This window comes from Doryrhamphus excisus, linkage group LG5 (assembly GCF_037039965.1).
Source record: "Doryrhamphus excisus strain RoL-2023G ecotype Guam linkage group LG5, RoL_Dexc_Guam_v1.1, whole genome shotgun sequence".
NCBI classification, from domain to species: Eukaryota; Metazoa; Chordata; class Actinopteri; order Syngnathiformes; family Syngnathidae; genus Doryrhamphus; species Doryrhamphus excisus.
Window position 1 is genome coordinate 11791976 of NC_136361.1, and position 18176 is coordinate 11810151.

Consider the following 18176-nt stretch of genomic DNA (forward strand, 5'->3'; position numbering starts at 1 on the left):
AACAGTGCATGCTACGCGACAATACACCTACAAACCAACAACGAAAAAAATATAACAATATAAGATAGTAAAAATGTAACTCGGCTGTTCGTACATCATGAAAAAAAAAATTGTGGGGTAAAATTTTGGTCAATTTTCCCAATATATTTATAATGTTTATTTTATTATTGTTATATCCTCTCATCTTTTCAGTACTAAAGTATTCCCAACACAAAACTGTCGGCGTTTGCAATGGACACGTTGCTAGGCAACGACAAACTGTTAGCAAGCTAGGCCTCACATTTCCTCCTCAGGGAATATTTTTTAACATACAGTATACATTGTATGAAATATTTTTTAAAGGACTTTCTAGGTGAATACATCAGACGGAATGAATCTGACAGACAGACTGACGCAACTACCGAGTGTAAGTTCAATTTAGCACAATTTGTACCTTTGATAATGAACACTGAATGCTGACTTTATATTAAATACAATAGATACCTTGATATTATTAGAAACACAATAAAGACTATGTGCACCTTTGGGTTCCAGGCTGGAAAGAAAGTCCCCATAGGGGACAGCGCTGAGTCTTGTCTTCGAGAAGTAAAAAGGGTAAGTTTTAGTGCATAACTTTGTATTTTAGAGAGGAGTCATCTGAGGGATTCACAGCTAAGATGTGACATTGTAAACATTAATATGGTCTAAATATGCCAATATACTGTTTTGAGTCCATTTCTGTGTTTCGGTGGCTCATCTGTCTGTTTTTAAAAGACTTCACAGCACCGCCAAGTGTTTTAACCGCATGTTTGACACCCACGGTCCAGCCAGCTCTGCATTCTGAGCTCAAACCTGCATTCACAGATTCCCGGCAACTTAGAGTTGAGGAACAAGCTAAAAGCCTGAGCTGTCGACTCATTATCCAGCCCCGCTCTTTAAGGCGTCAGGGAGCGAGGGTTACCAACGTACTTACACCGTACTACACAGCGGGCGTTTGTTACACTTGCCTCAGATCAACTCTGTTTTCCCCTCTTGCCCGAGCTGCATCACTCAACAAAGTTAGGTGCTCAACGAAAACTCAACGTTCACTGACTCACAGGGACTCAAAGGAAGACTAAAATTTTATTAACTCACGAGTGCTTGATGAAGATTCAAGTTTTAGTGACTCACGGGGGCTCAACAAAGACTTGACTTTCACTGACTCACAGATGTCCGAGAAAGACTACAGTTCCACTGACTCACAGGGGCTCAACAAAGGCTTGGATTTCACTGACTCCCATAGGCTCAACAATGACTTTGACTGACTCACGGGTGTTCGGAAAAAAAGAGTCAAGTTCCAGTGACTTTGACTGACTCAGTTGCTTGATAAAGACTTGAGTGAAACTCATCTATCCATCTTCTACGCCGCTTATCCTCACTCGCGGGGATATGTAGTAGATGCTGGAGCTGACTTTGGGTGAGAGGCGAGATACACTGTGGACTGGTCGCCAGTCAATCTCAGGACACATATTGATAAGATAAGATAAGATAAGATATGCATTTATTCGTCTCATAGTGGGGAAATTTGCATTGCACAGCAGCAAGAGTACAGAATCAGTTAAGCAGTACAAAATACACAATATAGAAAAATAAACAATATAAACAACCCAAGTATTAACAAAATCAACAGTTTTTCCCAGAGTTATATACAATACAGTATGTAGATAATATGAAACGAGATGAGATATATGACCAGTCTACACACTGAGACCTTGCTAGTGAGTTAATATGAGGCATCATGGAAATACTTCACATAAAACTTAGTATATTGCATTTAGAGCCCTTATTATTGCACATGGAGGATGATCAGATATTGCACAGTGAATGGGGTCTGGAGTAACTATACTGACTATAAAAGCAAGTATTACACAGATGTACATAGTGGTGTAGAAGTCTATTGGGAGCAGTGCTGGTTGTACAGCCTGACAGCTGCAGGAAGAAAGGAGATGTATTATATATTCGTGATGTATTATAATAGATGTATTGATACACATCTATTGACACCTATGGGCAGTTTATAGTCTGGGATTTAGAGCATATTAACCTATTATGCATGTTTTTCAAATGTGAGAGGAACTCAGAGTACCCGGAGAAAATCCATGCCTGGAGAGAACATGCAAACTCCACACAGAGATGCCCACCGGACTCATCAAACTCAGATCTTCCAGATCTCCTGACTGTGTGACCAATATGCTAACCACTAGTCCACCGTGGGGCCATCCGTGAAACTTGGCTGGTAGTCTCTATAAATAAAACTGACGTAAAACGCCCAGGGTACTTACTGAAAACCTTTGAGGTGTACCAGCTCAGGGCTGGTATACCTGAAGCCACCGTGTTGGACTTTTTGGTATTATAGGTTCTTAGACAATCACAATGTATCACACTGATGAGGATAAGTACTGTTGTAATCCGTGAAATGTAAATATGTTCCAAATAGAACTTGACTGTAAAATCCTATGCAATAACAATCAAAACAATACAATAAAGTAAGTTTATTTGCCGCCATCTTTATTTTCCCAGGCCCCGACCCCGCCCACAATTAGGAAATACCACAACAGTAACCGACCCGGGCCTGGCGTGATCCGAGTGCACCACGGGAAGGCCAATGACCCCAGAATCGCAGACACACTTGTCCACGGCATATGCAACAAGTCTTCCCTGACGGTGAGCAAGATTCTCACCATAGAATATCCGTTATCCGTTAATTAATGCTGTTTTTTTGGTCCAACAGGCAGGAGCCTCCCTCAACCCGCCCCCAAGCAGCAAGTTCCAGCAGACGTTACAGGAGTTCAGCGAGGCCGTATATGCCTCCCAAAGGAAGGCGCCGCTGGGGCGGATACCCGACCAACGCTCTAGACTACCCGCCTGGTACAACAACCAAACCACGTTTGGAGTTAGAACTGTAAGAGGTGCGTATCGCGCCAAGTGAAACCTTCGCTATTCTGCTTACTCTCAATCCCTCATTCTTTGCCTCTTTTTTTTGAGCAGATTTGGACGCCTGGGATGTTATTTATCCTCCTAAAACAGTCGAGGAGTTGGACAGGGAGGATCAGGAGGCACACAAGTTTTATGTCCAGAGTCACAACAACTATTTTGTTGGTGAGAACATGTTTACATAACCTGACAGTAGCATTTATGTACAACTACTGTGTTCATACTGAGAGCTGGTTTCACCCTCTCATATGGGTGTCCAAACTCTTTCCATCGGAATTTGTTTATGTAGCAATTTAGAATCTAATGAACAGTCAGATTTTTCTATACAGATCTTGTAATGGATCTCATTGGATTGTGTACCTGCGATCTTGTCTATTGTATTCCAGGCGAGCAAGTAGACAGGAAGTACACAGTGGGCCACTACAATAAAGACAGCCGCTTCGGGAACCCAACGCCTCATTTCAGCGACGGACGCTATGTTAGCAGATGTCTACACTGGCTGGGCGAGACCAAGTGAGCCAGGACTTGATTTGAGTTGCACCTAATAGTCTAGACCTTAAATTAGCCTACGCTGAACCAGGCCCAGTTCTAGTAGTGTTGTCAGACCATATGGTTGCCTAGCAGCGATTGTTGCCAGGAGACACAGCTGACAGATCTTCCATTCATTTGGAGCCAATCAATTATAATTTATCAAAGATAATTGAATGCAGTCCCAAGCAAATGGTCATTAATGCACAGTCATCCATAACAAAACAAATGCTATCCAAATCGGAATCCTATGAAAACTGGAGTGTACAATATTTGACTGTATTATGATGCGGCGTATTGTTATAGTGATTGTCTTACATTGTTGTTTTCCTGAAGTTTCTACAATCCAAATCCTGACTGCAGTGAAAGGCTGCATTCACAACGGTGAGTGATTTTTTTATGATGTATTGTAAAACTCACTTTTAAATAAAGTTTACATGAACTTGTCATTATCCCAGGAAAGGAAGTAGCTTAAAGGTGCCACCAAACCACGCCTTTGGAATTAACATACCTCATGATGAATTCGGTGAGTTGTCTTATCCCAACATCTGAGCCGAGACGATGCGATGGTGACACTTTCCGTATTTCCTCCTTAGGCGTTGCAGAATTAATCCACTGCACACAGCCAGGCAAGAACGTCCAAGCAGAGCGACAGAGTAGACTGTCTGGTGCAGTGCGACACCACCTCAAGATGATCAACTTACAGAACTTCTCGTCCCTGCTGGAGGCCTTCAGGCACTATGACAAGGTACATGTGGACACACCATGGGAATGGCATTCTGGATGGTTTCAGAAAGACCTTCATGACCCATTTCAATCATGGCAGTCAACACTGACAAGAAGCATGTTTGTCCCCAGAAAGGCAAGGGGTACATTGACAAGGAGGACCTTAAGGAAGTGTGCCACAACTTTGAGCTGGACGTGAGCGAGTCGGTCCTGGACGACCTAGTTCAATTCTGCGACACCAATCAAAACGGGTTCATCGACTTTCTGGAGTTTGCCAACTTCCTCACTTGGAAGGACAAGATGCCTCTAAACAGAGAAGAGCAAAATCTGATCATGCACGGTGAGCTTTGGCTTTTCTCGAATGTTCTTGCAAAATAACAATTCTAGTCCTCTTCTGTCTTGTCCAGCCCCTACCCAGACCAGCTCAGATGGTGACTCGGCTTCCAGTGCTTTGTTAAAACATGGAGACCTAAAGCCTTTCAAGAGGGGCAGTTCAAAGAAGAAAGTGAGGACGCTCCGACGACCGGAATCTCCCTCAGACCGCTTCATTACTTCCTCCTCCTTCATCGGGGCTGCCATTGGGAAACCGTTGTCATCAAGTAATTGGTGATTGGGGGTTAGTACGCAACAGTCTGTTGAGGATGTCACATTCCTTTGTCTTTCTCGGTAGACGCTCGCACCTTCGGGATCCCGTCGGTCCGCACAGATATTCCAGCCCCACGCAACAGGAGAGTCAACGACAACATTAACTACGGCGATTTGACTGCAGCAATAGATTTGCTGCTGCCATCAGTGAATGGCCGCCACGGCGTCTACCAAGACGACTTCTTCTGTCCACGCTCCAAGAAAGAGGTAGGCCCTGTTGACTCATTACCGACCCCGCACTGTTTTCAGCGCTACATTTTGATGTGTAATGATAATTGGGGATTATCCGATCATCACCTTACCTCTAGATGTTCTACGACATCATCAGCTGGCTTAAAAGATGATTCGTTGTAGTAAGTGGGGAAATGTGTCACACGGAAATGCAACGTTCATCTTTATCATTCCAACTACGGATAAACTAACTCAGCAGTTAAATGCCTATAACAGCAAAAGTTATCCGTTCACTTGTAGCAGCTAGTTCTACACGTTCATTTGTGAAACTATTATTTCAGAGTCTGCCTCACATAATGAAAAGTTGAACTGAAAATAAGATCAAAAGTGACATTTATCCCCACAGTATTGTCGTATGGCTACATATTCTTTTGCCGTGTGCGCCTAACTAGTTCTCTTTTTCTGTAGTTTTAATAATTATAGCAAAAATTATGCAATGCAAAAAGAACTGACACAGTTCTGGTGTAATTTTGTTTCGCTTAAAGAGGTTTTGGTTTCTAAGTTTCCACCCTGCCATTCACAGATTGCAGAGATCTTCAGGAATGTGGGTGTGAACATTTCCGAGGAGACGTTTGGGGAGGCCTGGAAGCTGGCGTCAGCCAAGCATCCCGAGGGGGACGTCTGTGTCGAGGCTTTCCGAAGGGTCCTAAAGGAGATAAAAGCTTTATAACCAGAACATTTTGTTTTTACTGGCCTATCAGGCAACGTTTGAGTGGAAAAGTATATTTTGTTACTAAATGTGACATATTTATGTGTCATGATTTTTCCATAAAATCATTTTAAAAATTGCTAAACCTTTATTTGTCCTGGAAATGCAAGCAAAGTGATAATTTCACATCTGTTCTGTGACAATATCAGGTTGGATTTCGAAGCAGTCTGAGCTGTAATTGTATTAAAGAGACAAAACAATTCATTTATGGCTCCTTGAAGCTGCCATCAGTTTCGCTAAGTGGAATAATGAAGGGTTTTGGCAGGCGGCCTTGACTCCCGCACGCAGTTTAGCAACTAATAACGATAATAATAAATAAAATAAGAGGAGATGTTGGCGTATTCTTTGTGTTCTTAGTCTTTAAAAGGGAACGACGCAGCGGGGTGACAAATTCTTTAACGTACATCATCGTGTTTCTAAGCTAACGGCGCTACGAGTAATCTCATTAGGATGCCACTGGAGTGCACACACACACACACACACACACACAAAGAAAATAAGAATTAATCCTGTCACGCGTGAATTACAACGCTCTTGATTGTCAACATAAGCGACTCAAGGGTGTTGACAGAATGAGTCGACACGTCGCTTTCATGTTGCTGACATGTCTGACACTTTCCTATGACTACATTCTTGTGCACTTTCTTGTTGTGTTCTTCTTACAACACAAATGTGTCACGGTCCAACATGTCAAAGCAGGCAACAAGCCGTTCAGACTCGAAATAACAAGTCTCTACATTGTCAATTCTGCAGCGCTTACGTATGTGCCTTTCTGAGCAGCATACATTCATCCATGTAGGGCGGCCTAACACAAATAAATATGGCACTAACTGTCTGCCCTCGCTAATAAACTCAGTATAACGCACATTGTCTACCAGTGAATACCAGTACTCTTTTTCAAAACTAGTAGAGACTTTTGGCAACGGAAGCATGTATTGCTGTTCTCAAGGAGCACTGGGTGGGGCCCCTCCTCCGTCTAAAAGCACTCCCAGGCCGGCTCCGCCTTGCTTGAAAAAAATAAACAGACAAAGAAGAGCCTTTAAGGGGAACTGCACTTTTGAAGGAATATTGCCCATCGTTCACAATCCTTATGTGAAACATGATCACATAAAGTATGTTTTATTTATTTTATTTATTTTTATTTTTATATAAGAAAAAAAGTTAATATGAGCTAGCTAACAATGCACATGATGGGAAATACGTATTCTGACACAAAAGCCCTCACACAAAAAACTCAAAAAATGCCAACAGTGTTACATTTACATAACGGACTTCTATATTAACCAAGCTACAGCAATATTGTTATTGTGGCATCTAACACAAAAAATGATATCCGGCGGACTAACACAAGCAAGCGGTTTGTGTCAGCGTCGCTTACAGATGGAAGCGTGGATACCAAGCTCTCTGATTCGCTACGAAGACTCAAGAAAATGTTCGTTTGCTTTCAGCAGTTTTCACCTGAGGACTGGAGAACACGTCTTGTGCTGGAAGACACAGCCACCCCAAGGAGACCAGACAATGTAAGTGTTCTCGCTGTTGTTGACAGGAGTAGAAAACGTGTTTACTCTCCTCCTGATTTCTTACTTTTGCTCCCTAATGCAAATATCTGGTTGCGTTACACTTAGCAGCAGCAACTGCAATCAAGTGTTAGCGATAACTTGAAATGAGTCTCTTACAGCGCTGTGGAGGCATTTTTCTTGCAGAATTGTAATTCAGTCATACTGGAGGGTTTTCCAGCATGAAGCATCTTTTTAGGGTCATGCTACAACATCTCAATAGGATTCTGGTCAGGACTTTGACTAGGCCACTCCAAAATCTTCATTTGGTTTTTCTTCAGCCATTCAGAGGTAGACATGCTGGTGTGTTTTGGATCATTGTTGGTTTCAGCCTAAGGTCACGGACAGATGGCCTGAAGGACATTCTCCTTCAGGATTTTTTGGTAGACAGCTGAATTCATGGTTCCATTTAGTCTTCCAGGTCCTGAAGCAGCTAAACAGCCACAGACCATCACACTACCACCACCATATTTTACTGTTGCTATGATGTTCTTTTTCTGAAATGCGACGTTACTTTTATGCCAGAAGTACTCTTTCCAAAAAGTTCAACTTGTCTCTCATCAGACCACAGAGTATTATTCCAAAGGTCTTGGGGATCATCAAGATGTTTTTTGGGCAAAATTGAGACAACCTTTATGTTCTTTTTGTTCAGCAGTGGTTTTGGTCCAGTGTCCTTTCTGTGGTGGAGTCATGAAGACTGACTTTAACTAAGACAAGTGAACCCTGCAGTTCTTTGGATGTTGTTGTGGGGTCTTTTGTGACCTCTTGGATGAGTCATTGCTGCTAGTTTAATTAAAAGCAGCATATTGTGTTCAGTTGTGTTGTCATTGACTAATATTTAAATTTGTTTGAATTGTTTGTGTTAATTGTTGTCCCGCTACTGCATATGTATGTATGGCCAATAAAAACAAACTAAGGCACGAAAATAGCCTCACTTTGGACACACCTGTTTTAAAGTCCTACCAGAGGATTATGTGGTTTTGGGTCCAGATTTCGAGTCCTCTGCCTGCTTTTAGTTTGATAATATTCCGTTACTCAGATTGACTTGAGTTCCAGGTCCAGTGCCAAACTGTGGTTACGGTCCAGTCCGAAGATGCGATGCCTGTTAACTCCCGATGGAACCTGAAAGTTAAAACAAAAAGTCAAGCATCACATTAATGAATACAGTCGAGCTCTACAGCATGACTGTGTCTGGCGCCACCCCTTTCTGGTACCCTACCACCGTGCTTGGCCAAAAACTGGTCCTTTGGTACCGTTCCCCAGTTTTCATAATGTAAACAATTGTCTAACTTTGAGAAAACTCTTCTGTTGTGAAGCGGCAACTTGTCCTCTTGTCTGACCTTGAAAGTAATGTAAGATATTCCAATCCTTCCCATCCTAGCTTGGCGTGTTAGTAGAAAAGAAGTCGTATTAAAAGGTGCCTCATAAATTGACAACGTACTCATAGACGGCTGTTGCTATTTTCTTCTGTGGGACGCCATCTCTGCTTGGGGACACTTGAAATATTCTGCTGCCTTCAGGGTCATCAGGGCTTTCATGTGAGGACAGGTGCCAAAGTCTCATGACGATGTTGCAGAACTTTCTACCTGCAGAACAAAGAGCAGGAATTTTGAATTTTGATGAAGTCTGCAGTACGAAGCTTCCAGACCAAACTCACCATGAGCATCAAATACCACAGATACGTCTTCTGGGTGGATAAACAAAATATCTTCCAAGCGGATGGACAGATGCTGCCTCTGACACTCTGAGAGAGGCTGGCACTTCTCTTCAATGTACCTGATCATCTGGAATGACAACACATGGACGGAATGACAAGTAAAACTACTTTCTAGTAGACGTATTGAGTATTATTATGGTATTATGGTCAATAGTTTTACCTCAGTGGACACAACCCCATTCAGTTGAAAGTATTTGCCTTTGGACATCAAGCTGGATATGTGGACCACTGCCTGGGACACAAACATCACTGTTTCAACCTCTCACTGTCACTCAAAAACACTGAACACCATTTATTACAGCTGTTCTTAGTACTTGGATACTAACCTATTTATATTAAAAATTGTATAATGCAACAGCAGAGTTCAACCATAAGAATTAACGTGTTTATCTGGAAAGTAACGACAATTATCTTCATAAATAATACCTGCTTCACTCCTCTTTCAAAGTCCTCGGAGTTGACGTCCAGGTCGAAGTAGAGCTCAATGAAGAAGAAGATCACTTTACACCGGATCCAAGTGAGCGGGTCCGGGATTCCGACAACCGAAATGTCTGGCTGCCGACCGGGGCTCTCTCCTCCCGGGTTCTCAGCTCCCCCTTGCGAACAGAACATACGCTGATTCTGACCCCAGAATACGACCCTCTTCCCGGCGTGCGCTACCAGCTCTCGCCGGCAGGATGCCCACCGGCACAACCTCGTGACCCCGGGTTGATAAAGCCCGCTCCTACAGACGCGGATACTGGCTGAGCAGGCCGTGAGCTCCAGGTAGGCTGCGAGGCGGCTGCTGCGCAGCATGACGGCGTAGGGGACGCGGCGTCTGACCAGCTTTACATCCACCTTTGACAGCATCACACAGAGTAACCATTTTTTCCCCACAATGCTTTGGGGTTTGCTCACGTCACTGATGCTTTCAAATACTGTTGGACATCGGACAACCAAGTCATGTTGCTTTAAGAATCATGAAACATTTCTCGTGTAAAAATGTAAACAAACGGTTTTGTGTGGGAATAAATATTATATGTATACATTTATATTATTCCTACTCTCATTTTATACTGTTGTATTCATACAATTAACAAATACATTTGCTTACTGAAAGGACTTTTCCCAAATTTTCCCACGTCCTTACTTCATCAATCCGGCAGAGAGCGCCATTTAGCTATATTTCCGTTAACCATTTATGGTTAAAAAAACACACTGAAGTTTATTACGTTGTTTTTTTACTCTAAACACAAACCCCCCCACACACAATGTGGGCCAGGTTCACTTTTCTGCACCGCTGCAACAACTAATTGTATGAAAGTCTGAAAATAGTGAAAAAAATAATTAGGAAAATATATGTTAGCCACGCCCCCATTCCGGGTTTTAATGTATCAACAATTAGCATTTTTTTTACTCATTTGTGAGACATTGGAGTATTGGTACAGGGTATTGAATGAAAATATGGATCACAATCATATTGTTTAATAGTTACAATACAAAAAGTGCTGAGGGGACAATATATTTTTGAAGAAATATTAATGTTTATTATTATTACTATTATTAATCTGAGCAGCAGCATGAAGATCTACGTGGTCTATAATACACAAATAATTTGTGCTGTGTTACAGAATTAAAAACAAGATCATGCAATAAATGTCATTTGTGACAGGTTACAATAAAAGGCTCAATCACACCAACATTGGTTCAAATATGAATCACGCAATATTGATTCAATAATAACAAAAACATTATTAAAGAATGTAGTGCTTTCATTTTGACATACAATTATGAACACATATAAAATAATACAATTATGTACGAGTCAATTTGTGTTGCCACTGATAAATCATTACAGTATTTTATGATCTATGGTAAGACCTTAGAAGCATAAGTATGACATACGTATATGTGTGGAACCAATGTGTGATATTGGAATGCAGACTAAATTTACAAGTCAATATACAATTTCACACTTAATGTCAATTCATATCAGGGGAAAAATGTGTAGGTTGAGTCCCAGAGAAGTGAAGTGACTGATTTTTATTTTTATTTGTATATGCTATAAGAGATCAAATATTTTGCCTTTTAAGGTTAATGATATGTTTATTATTGTGGTTATAGTTTGCAGTGGTTTTTATCAGCAGTGCAGATATTCCAACCACTCTAATAACAATGCTTTGAAATATATGCTTTTCAATAATAATATAGCTGAAATCCATATGATCAAATATGAGATAATGATGATTAACTGATTTAATATTCAAATATATTTGTCATCTTCACAGTGAAAATATTTTATGATCTGACATCTTTGAGTTAAGTTTGAGCTAATGAGAGAAATTAGCAAGTAATAGTGGACGTCCCTTGTAGCCCTCTACTCACAAATTATTTTCACACTTGTTTTTTTTATCTGCACATAAATTAAAAAAATCTGTCGAAATTTATTATTCATCTGAGATGTGATTAATATGCAAAATTATGCAAATTAAGATGCAATTAGGCTCCAATTCTCCAGTGGAATTTTCCATTATAATTTAATACAAAGTAACAGAGTAATTGGTGTCACGTGTAATTACGCTTAGCAGAGCGCGCTCGCTGGGATGCAAATGATGGAGCGCTCATCGCGGAAACGGACCTCGGCCCAACTCAGCCTGTCCGAGGAAGCTCAGACTGCTTGGAGTGGATGCTGAGTTTCAGGTGTTTTATTGAAATTAACAGCGCCGCACCCCCTCCCCGGTCCTTGTGATCACTGTTTGATCACAGAACATGTCCCAAGATGGACACGCTACGCTGGGCAAGTGGAACTTCACGTAGAGTGGGCTTATTTCCTGGGAGGCCAAACTGTCTCATGTCCTGACTTTGCACACACATGAAAACACACACACACGTATCAAACACACACACACACACACAGAGTGCTATCTGTTTCGCTCGCCATCACCACAGCGAACAAAGACGTCCTCCCTCGGCCGTCCTCGCCGCCTCCACTCTCCTGGCTGCGCTCTCTCAAAGAACATAATCCCTCAACAAAATGGAGGCACAAAGAAAACTTGAGCTCAATCCTATAAAGGCGCGGACACGCCACACAATGCGTCCTCCCACCCGTTTCCCCGTATCCTCGTCCCCCGGGATGCCTTAGGCACCCCACTCGCCTGCCGTAAAATGCCCCGTGGCACAGATCAGGATTTATCCAACACCCTCCCCTCTTTTTTTCATCCTCCATCCATCCTTCCCTTCACGATTAGCTCCTCACACCTCAGTCCCGCCCTCCCCACCATCAATCCCCCCACCCCATACCTCCACATGGATGGAGCACACCTGGATGGCCTTCATGTTTGTTTGCTTTGCTGCTTTAAACCATTGAGTTTATATGACTTAGTTGAGTATTGAGTAACTAGGATTATGAGTGTGTCTGTGTGTTACGAGTGAGTGAGTTGTATAAGTGAGTTATTTGATCTATGTGAGTGAGTGAGTGAGTGAGTGAGTGAGTTGACTTATGACTTAGTATGTTCGGATAAATACATACAGTGAGTTAGTTCGCTTACATTAGTCAGTTACATGAGTGAGTGAAGGAGTTGTGCTACAAGTGAGTTAGTTGAGTACTGAGTGGGTTGTGTTATGAGTGACTGAGTCAAATAAGTGAATGAGTTACATGAGGGAGTCAATAAGTGAGGCACTTGTTACAAGTGAGTCAGTCAGCTGAGTGATATGTGTGAGTTAGTTGAGTACAGAGAGAGCTGTGCCATGAGTGTGTGCGCATATGGGTGAATGAGTTACAGTATATAAGTGAGTTACATAAGTTGTATAAGTTACCCTGTTTGTGATTTACATGAGTCAGTGAGTTCAGTTATATGAGTGAGTAACTTGAGTTATACAGTTTGAGTGTGTTCGCGATATAGCGATATAGCGATATAGCGATATAGCGATATAGCGATATAGCGCAGGAATGCTTTTGGAAACCAAGCAAGATGCCTGGATTAGTGTGCTTCTGTGTTCAATGTAACTGTCAGGAACAGATGACGTGTCTCACAAGGTGGTCTACGTGGTGCATGACGCACATGGTGGCCTCTGATGTGAAGTTCAGTCCTGCGCATTTAAAGGTAATGAGAGGCATTCATTTGATTGGTTAATCTTACACTCGGCTGTGTTAAACCCTCTCACACCTTCTCTCCTCCTTCTTTGCTACTTGTGCCGGTGGGAGGGACGGAGGCGTTGGTGCGCTGCAAAGTGCGCTGTCGACACCTCGTTGGCACCTGCCCTGCCCTGCGCCGCACCTGGTCTAATAAAATTAGAGCTCAATGAGTTATGCTATATGAGTGACTTAGTTGAGTTGAGTACAGAGTGAGTTGTGCCGACAGTGTGTGTGTTATGAGTCAGTGAGTTGAGTTTATGAGTGAGTGAGTTCAGTCATATGATAGTAAGTTGAGTATTGAGAGAATTGAATTATGAGTCTTTCTGTCACGAGTGAGTGAGTTAAACAGTTTGTGATTTATGAGTCAGCGAGTTGAGTTTATGAGTGAGTGAATTGCCTTAAATGACTGAGTAAGTTGAATATTGAGTGAGTAAGCATGAGTGTGTGTCTTACGAGTGAGTGCGTTGTATAAGTGAGTTGAATTATATGAGTGAGGTGTGTGATATGAAGGAATGAGTTGAGTTCATGAGTGAGTGAGTTGAGTACTAAGTGAGTCATGCAATGACTGTGTGTGTTATGAATGAAGGAGGTGAGTTACCAGTGAGCGGGTGTGTTGAAGTATATGAGGGAGCCAGTTATATGAGTGAGTGAGTTGGGTTATATGAATAAATGGGCTGAGTTAGTTTAATATATGAGTGAGTTGATTTTATTTGTGAACGGGTGAGTTAAGTTCTGAGTGAGTTAGTGAGTTTTGAGTGAGTTGAGTTATGAGTTTGTGTATTGTGAGTGAGTGAGTTGATTTACAGTATATGGCAGACAGTCATATGTTTGTTGATTTTATGAATGAGTGATATGAGGTATATGAGTGATTTAGTTGAGTATTGAGTGAGTTGAGTTATGAGTGTGTGTTGAGTTATATGAGTGAGTGGCTGAGCTGAGTTATATAAGTGAGTGAGTTATGAGTGTTATATGAGTGAGTGACTGAGTTACCCTAAAAAGAAAGTGAATTAGTTGAGTTATATGAATCATCCAGGACTGAAATCGTACAATACTGATCACATGGATCAATTATACCAATGTATTCCAATGTATTTATGGTGAGTGCTACTGGGCAGGGGTGACGTATAAAGGGCAAAAGTCAGGACAATTGCAATGTCCCTTTATTGTTGGGGGCCCGAAAACCAGTAATTACTAATTACATTTTTTAAAATGGGATCCAGAATTACTGGGTGTACCCCTGCTGCTGATATAGTATGATATGAAAAAAGGAACCATAGAATTGAGACAAAAACAAAATTTGCTTTCTTTTTGTCAGTGATGAAATTTCTATCCAGATAAAAGCCCACTCAGCAAACCTGGTAATAAAACCTGGTGTCTGCCACCGTTCAATAAATTCTCAATATTCCGAGGTTTATTTGCTTAGCCCTGTGACTGTCGTGCACATATAAGTGAGTGTTGTCCATATAGCTGCGTTAGCTGCCTGATTATCTCGTTGTGAGGCTAAAAAACTCACCATACAAGTGTTTGTTCTTCATATGTCATATCAATTTAAAGCATAGATAGTTTTGGGGGCATGTGTTGGCTGGTTGTTTTTATTTTGGCTCTCCTGCGCACTGTAAAGGACTGTGGGAAGAGGACATTGCCCAAGACTACACTCCACGCAGGGATCACTGTGGGCTGCAGTGGTACGAGCTGCAGGTGATAGGCGTTGAAAGGCATTTATCGGCATATGGCGATCACATGATTTTTCACAGAAATCGTCCAAATACTGGTAGCCAATAGATTGGTCTATAGTATGTGTTAGTGAATTTGTACAGTCATATAACTGATATGAGTTAAAGTTGTATGAAAGTGAGTTAGTTGAATGACCTTGTCTGATTGACTAACTTACAGTATATGAGTTAATTGAGTTTGTCAATGTCACAAGAGGCAATGTCTTGGATAGCACTCGCTACAACCAATGCCAAGTTAGTCTTTCAGATGGGTGCAGCACCAAATGAAATGGAATGGCAGTTTTAGTTCAATTGTATGTTTTAATTTGGGTTAGGAGATGTAAAAACAGAGTCAAAAAGCAAAGATGGTGTTGAGGTTAGTTGATGTAGGTCATTGTCAGTTGGGTGTTATTTCAAAGGTACACCTGCGTGGGTGTGTTGTGTTCAGGGTCGCCCCCACCAGGAGGAAATGAGATGGACGAGCGTTGTTTGTGGTTAAGTCATCCAGTTTCCCGCCTCGCCTTTAGAACCTCCTTCAGAACCAAGGGAGGGTGCCAAGACAGGCCCCTCCCCATCTTTGCTGATTACATCAAGGCAAGGCGTGATAACGTCGCCAAAGTAGGCCGCCTGCGCTCGCCGCCAGAGGAAGAGGAAGCACCAGCGCACCTCCACCTGTGTCTCAAACACATCTACACAAGACATCACAGAGAGGCGGCACTTCCTGTCTCTGCGAGCGTACGCCAGGAGATGAGAAATGTCAAGGCGTGCACCTGAGACAACGTATGCGTTCTTAACTCGACATCAAACACGCAAACTTTCACTAAAGTCTCTCAGAAGCTCGTACGACACGTCGACTCAGTAATTAACCTCCATCAGTCTGCAACAAGGTGCTGATTCCTTGATTTATTTTTTAACGCACCACAAACATTACGCATGAGAGCGGCGAGGAGTCCCTCTCCCTGGAAATTCTATAAATGTCTGCTCTCCTTTCATGGATTACTGTCACCATTGTGAAGCCTGCCAGGCCCGCTTGCCTTTTCTGGGCCTGTCTCTGCAACCTTGATATATTTGCCAAATGAATATTTGAAGCCGTAATTAAATTTATCCCACCTCTGCACCTTCTGTATGGACGCCACCTTGCACATGTCTCATATGACACCTTCAACACACACACACACACACATACACCCACATATATTTGTCAGTAGCATGAACAGTTCATTTTTGCAAAAGATTTGTTTGGTATCATTTACCATGGTTCTGTATCAACTGAGAAATGATACAATTTGATTCAAGGGCAGTGGATTCATCTGATATTTTTGATACCGAATAAAAACAATAATTATATCAACTATTGCTAACCACTGCAACCAAAACCAAATGTATTATTATTATTATTTAATTCCACTTTTAGTAAAAATTATTTTTATGCCATTATGTAATTTTACTTTTCTATTATTTAATTCTATTTAAACATTGTCATTATGCCATTTGATTTTTTTGTATGATTTTAGTAATAGTAAACATCCCTATGATGCCATTATTTAATGAGTTTTTGCATTATCTAATTATTAAACATCCTTTTTATCCTATTATTTCATTTGAATTTTAGTATGATTTAATTATGATTTTAGTGGTGTCCTTACCAGTGTAACTTTTTACCACGTAACTTTTTGTATGATTTAATTATTATTAAACATCTCTATCATGCCATTATTTAGATTTTTCACTCTTGCTGAGTACACACAAAAATAAAAGGAATAAAAGTGTTACATTGGTGTTAACATTTTTAAATCTTTTTTTTTCAAACCCAAAATGTATTTGCCTCAATTTTGACAGTAGATTTTGACTTTATGGAAATGTGGAAACCACTAGGATTGCAGGAGATGATAAACATGTGGTATCATAGGAGTCTATGGGACCAAAATGGTCTCCAGGGTAAAGACTGTCGGGATATATGAATTTTCCTATTCTGTACATATTGCAATAAAAGTGAATTTTCAAAATAATAATCAGGACGTGGATAAATAAATGTCTTTAACCTGACTGATAAATTGAAAGTCAAAAGAATCAAAGAATAAACACGTTCGGTTCTCCTGGATGAAAAGTCAAAAGCAGACAAGATCGATTAAACCTAATTTCACACTAAGAAATATGCACTTAATGTTTTTGTTTGATGAAAATATCAGTCCGATGTCACACACATCACACGTGTTTGTACGTTATCAGCTATCAATCAGGTTGTCATGTTGACCGTTGCTGCACTCTCACAGACTCCAGATCAGCGTGAAGGCAGCCCGGTAAATTAGCATACACGCGCATTCATCACTTTGTTTGCCTTTTGTCTTCCTCCTTTTTTTTAAGGCCAGCACAGGAATTATTAGCGGCTTAGCGCCGAGAGGCCCCAAAGAAGCTCTCGGGGTGTAAGCCCCTCTCCCCAGTCGCGTCCAACATGATGCTGAGCCCCTGGCCCATTCACCGAGGCCGTGTACGTGTCAGCGGGGACACGCCATGATCCCTTGCCACACCACACTCAATCAGCGCTCCCATTCTTGCACCCGAACAAATCCACTCCCGGAAAAAAGGAGTCCCGGAAAATATTAACACATCGCTGAACAATAGTTCCTGCCGAAGCATGACTCAGCAGATGATTCCAAATTCCATGCACACAACAGGGGATTGTACTCAGTGTGTGTGCTGGGGCGGGAGGGGGTTCTGTCAGCACCAGCTCTTCCGGTCCAACAAAATTCCAAACCCCCAGCATCAGCACCAAGCTTATGATCTGTGGGAAAGCCGTGGCAATTTTTTTTTTTTTTTTTGCAAGAGCGCCGGAGCACCTCGCCCGCATCTCCAGACGGCCCGATTTGGGAACGCCGTGAAATCCATGGCACCTTTCCTGGCTGAACGGCTGCCATATCTTGTGATGGACTGAGGCGGGAGAGAGCGCGGCAGCCGGGGATTGAATACAGCTTAATCTTCACCCGGGCCACATGTGTGTGCATGATAACATGCTCGCTTTCTTCCCGCGCACCGTCGCTCGGCGCCAGCTGCCAGGTTAGCTGCTTCGCACAGCCGTGTTCCCGTGCGATATTTGCCCGCTGCAAAAAGAACTATCGCACCTAAGGTGGGGGCTAATGCATGTTTTTGGAAATGACGGTAATTCCTAACACATTTGGAGAGACAGATAGTGTGTCTTACAGCGAATGACAATATGTGTAAAGACACCTTAGCTTAGCTGCTAATATTTGATTGGTGAGGAGCCTCCCCACGCGGCACATTGACGCTA

At 41.9% G+C, this 18176-nt stretch overlaps 2 protein-coding genes across 2 annotated transcripts; one reads left to right on the plus strand and one right to left on the minus strand.

Moving 5' to 3' along the window:
- The first annotated feature begins 151 nt into the window (after positions 1-151).
- efhb (EF-hand domain family, member B) lies at positions 152-6073 on the plus strand. Its single transcript, XM_058053659.2, has 13 exons — positions 152-406; positions 535-594; positions 2539-2682; positions 2750-2927; positions 3007-3117; positions 3339-3465; positions 3817-3864; positions 3939-4006; positions 4077-4228; positions 4339-4546; positions 4614-4805; positions 4877-5058; positions 5606-6073. The coding sequence occupies exons 1-13, from the start codon at positions 371-373 to the stop codon at positions 5750-5752; spliced, it is 1653 nt and encodes a 550-aa protein (XP_057909642.2). The 5' UTR covers positions 152-370; the 3' UTR covers positions 5753-6073.
- Positions 6074-6894: 821 nt separating this feature from the next.
- Positions 6895-9928, minus strand: LOC131105501 (m-AAA protease-interacting protein 1, mitochondrial). The gene is made up of 5 exons (XM_058053660.2): positions 9491-9928; positions 9225-9296; positions 9005-9131; positions 8789-8933; positions 6895-8469 (listed from the first exon to the last, which is right to left on the minus strand). The coding sequence occupies exons 1-5, from the start codon at positions 9911-9913 to the stop codon at positions 8379-8381; spliced, it is 858 nt and encodes a 285-aa protein (XP_057909643.2). The 5' UTR covers positions 9914-9928; the 3' UTR covers positions 6895-8378.
- Positions 9929-18176: the final 8248 nt, after the last annotated feature.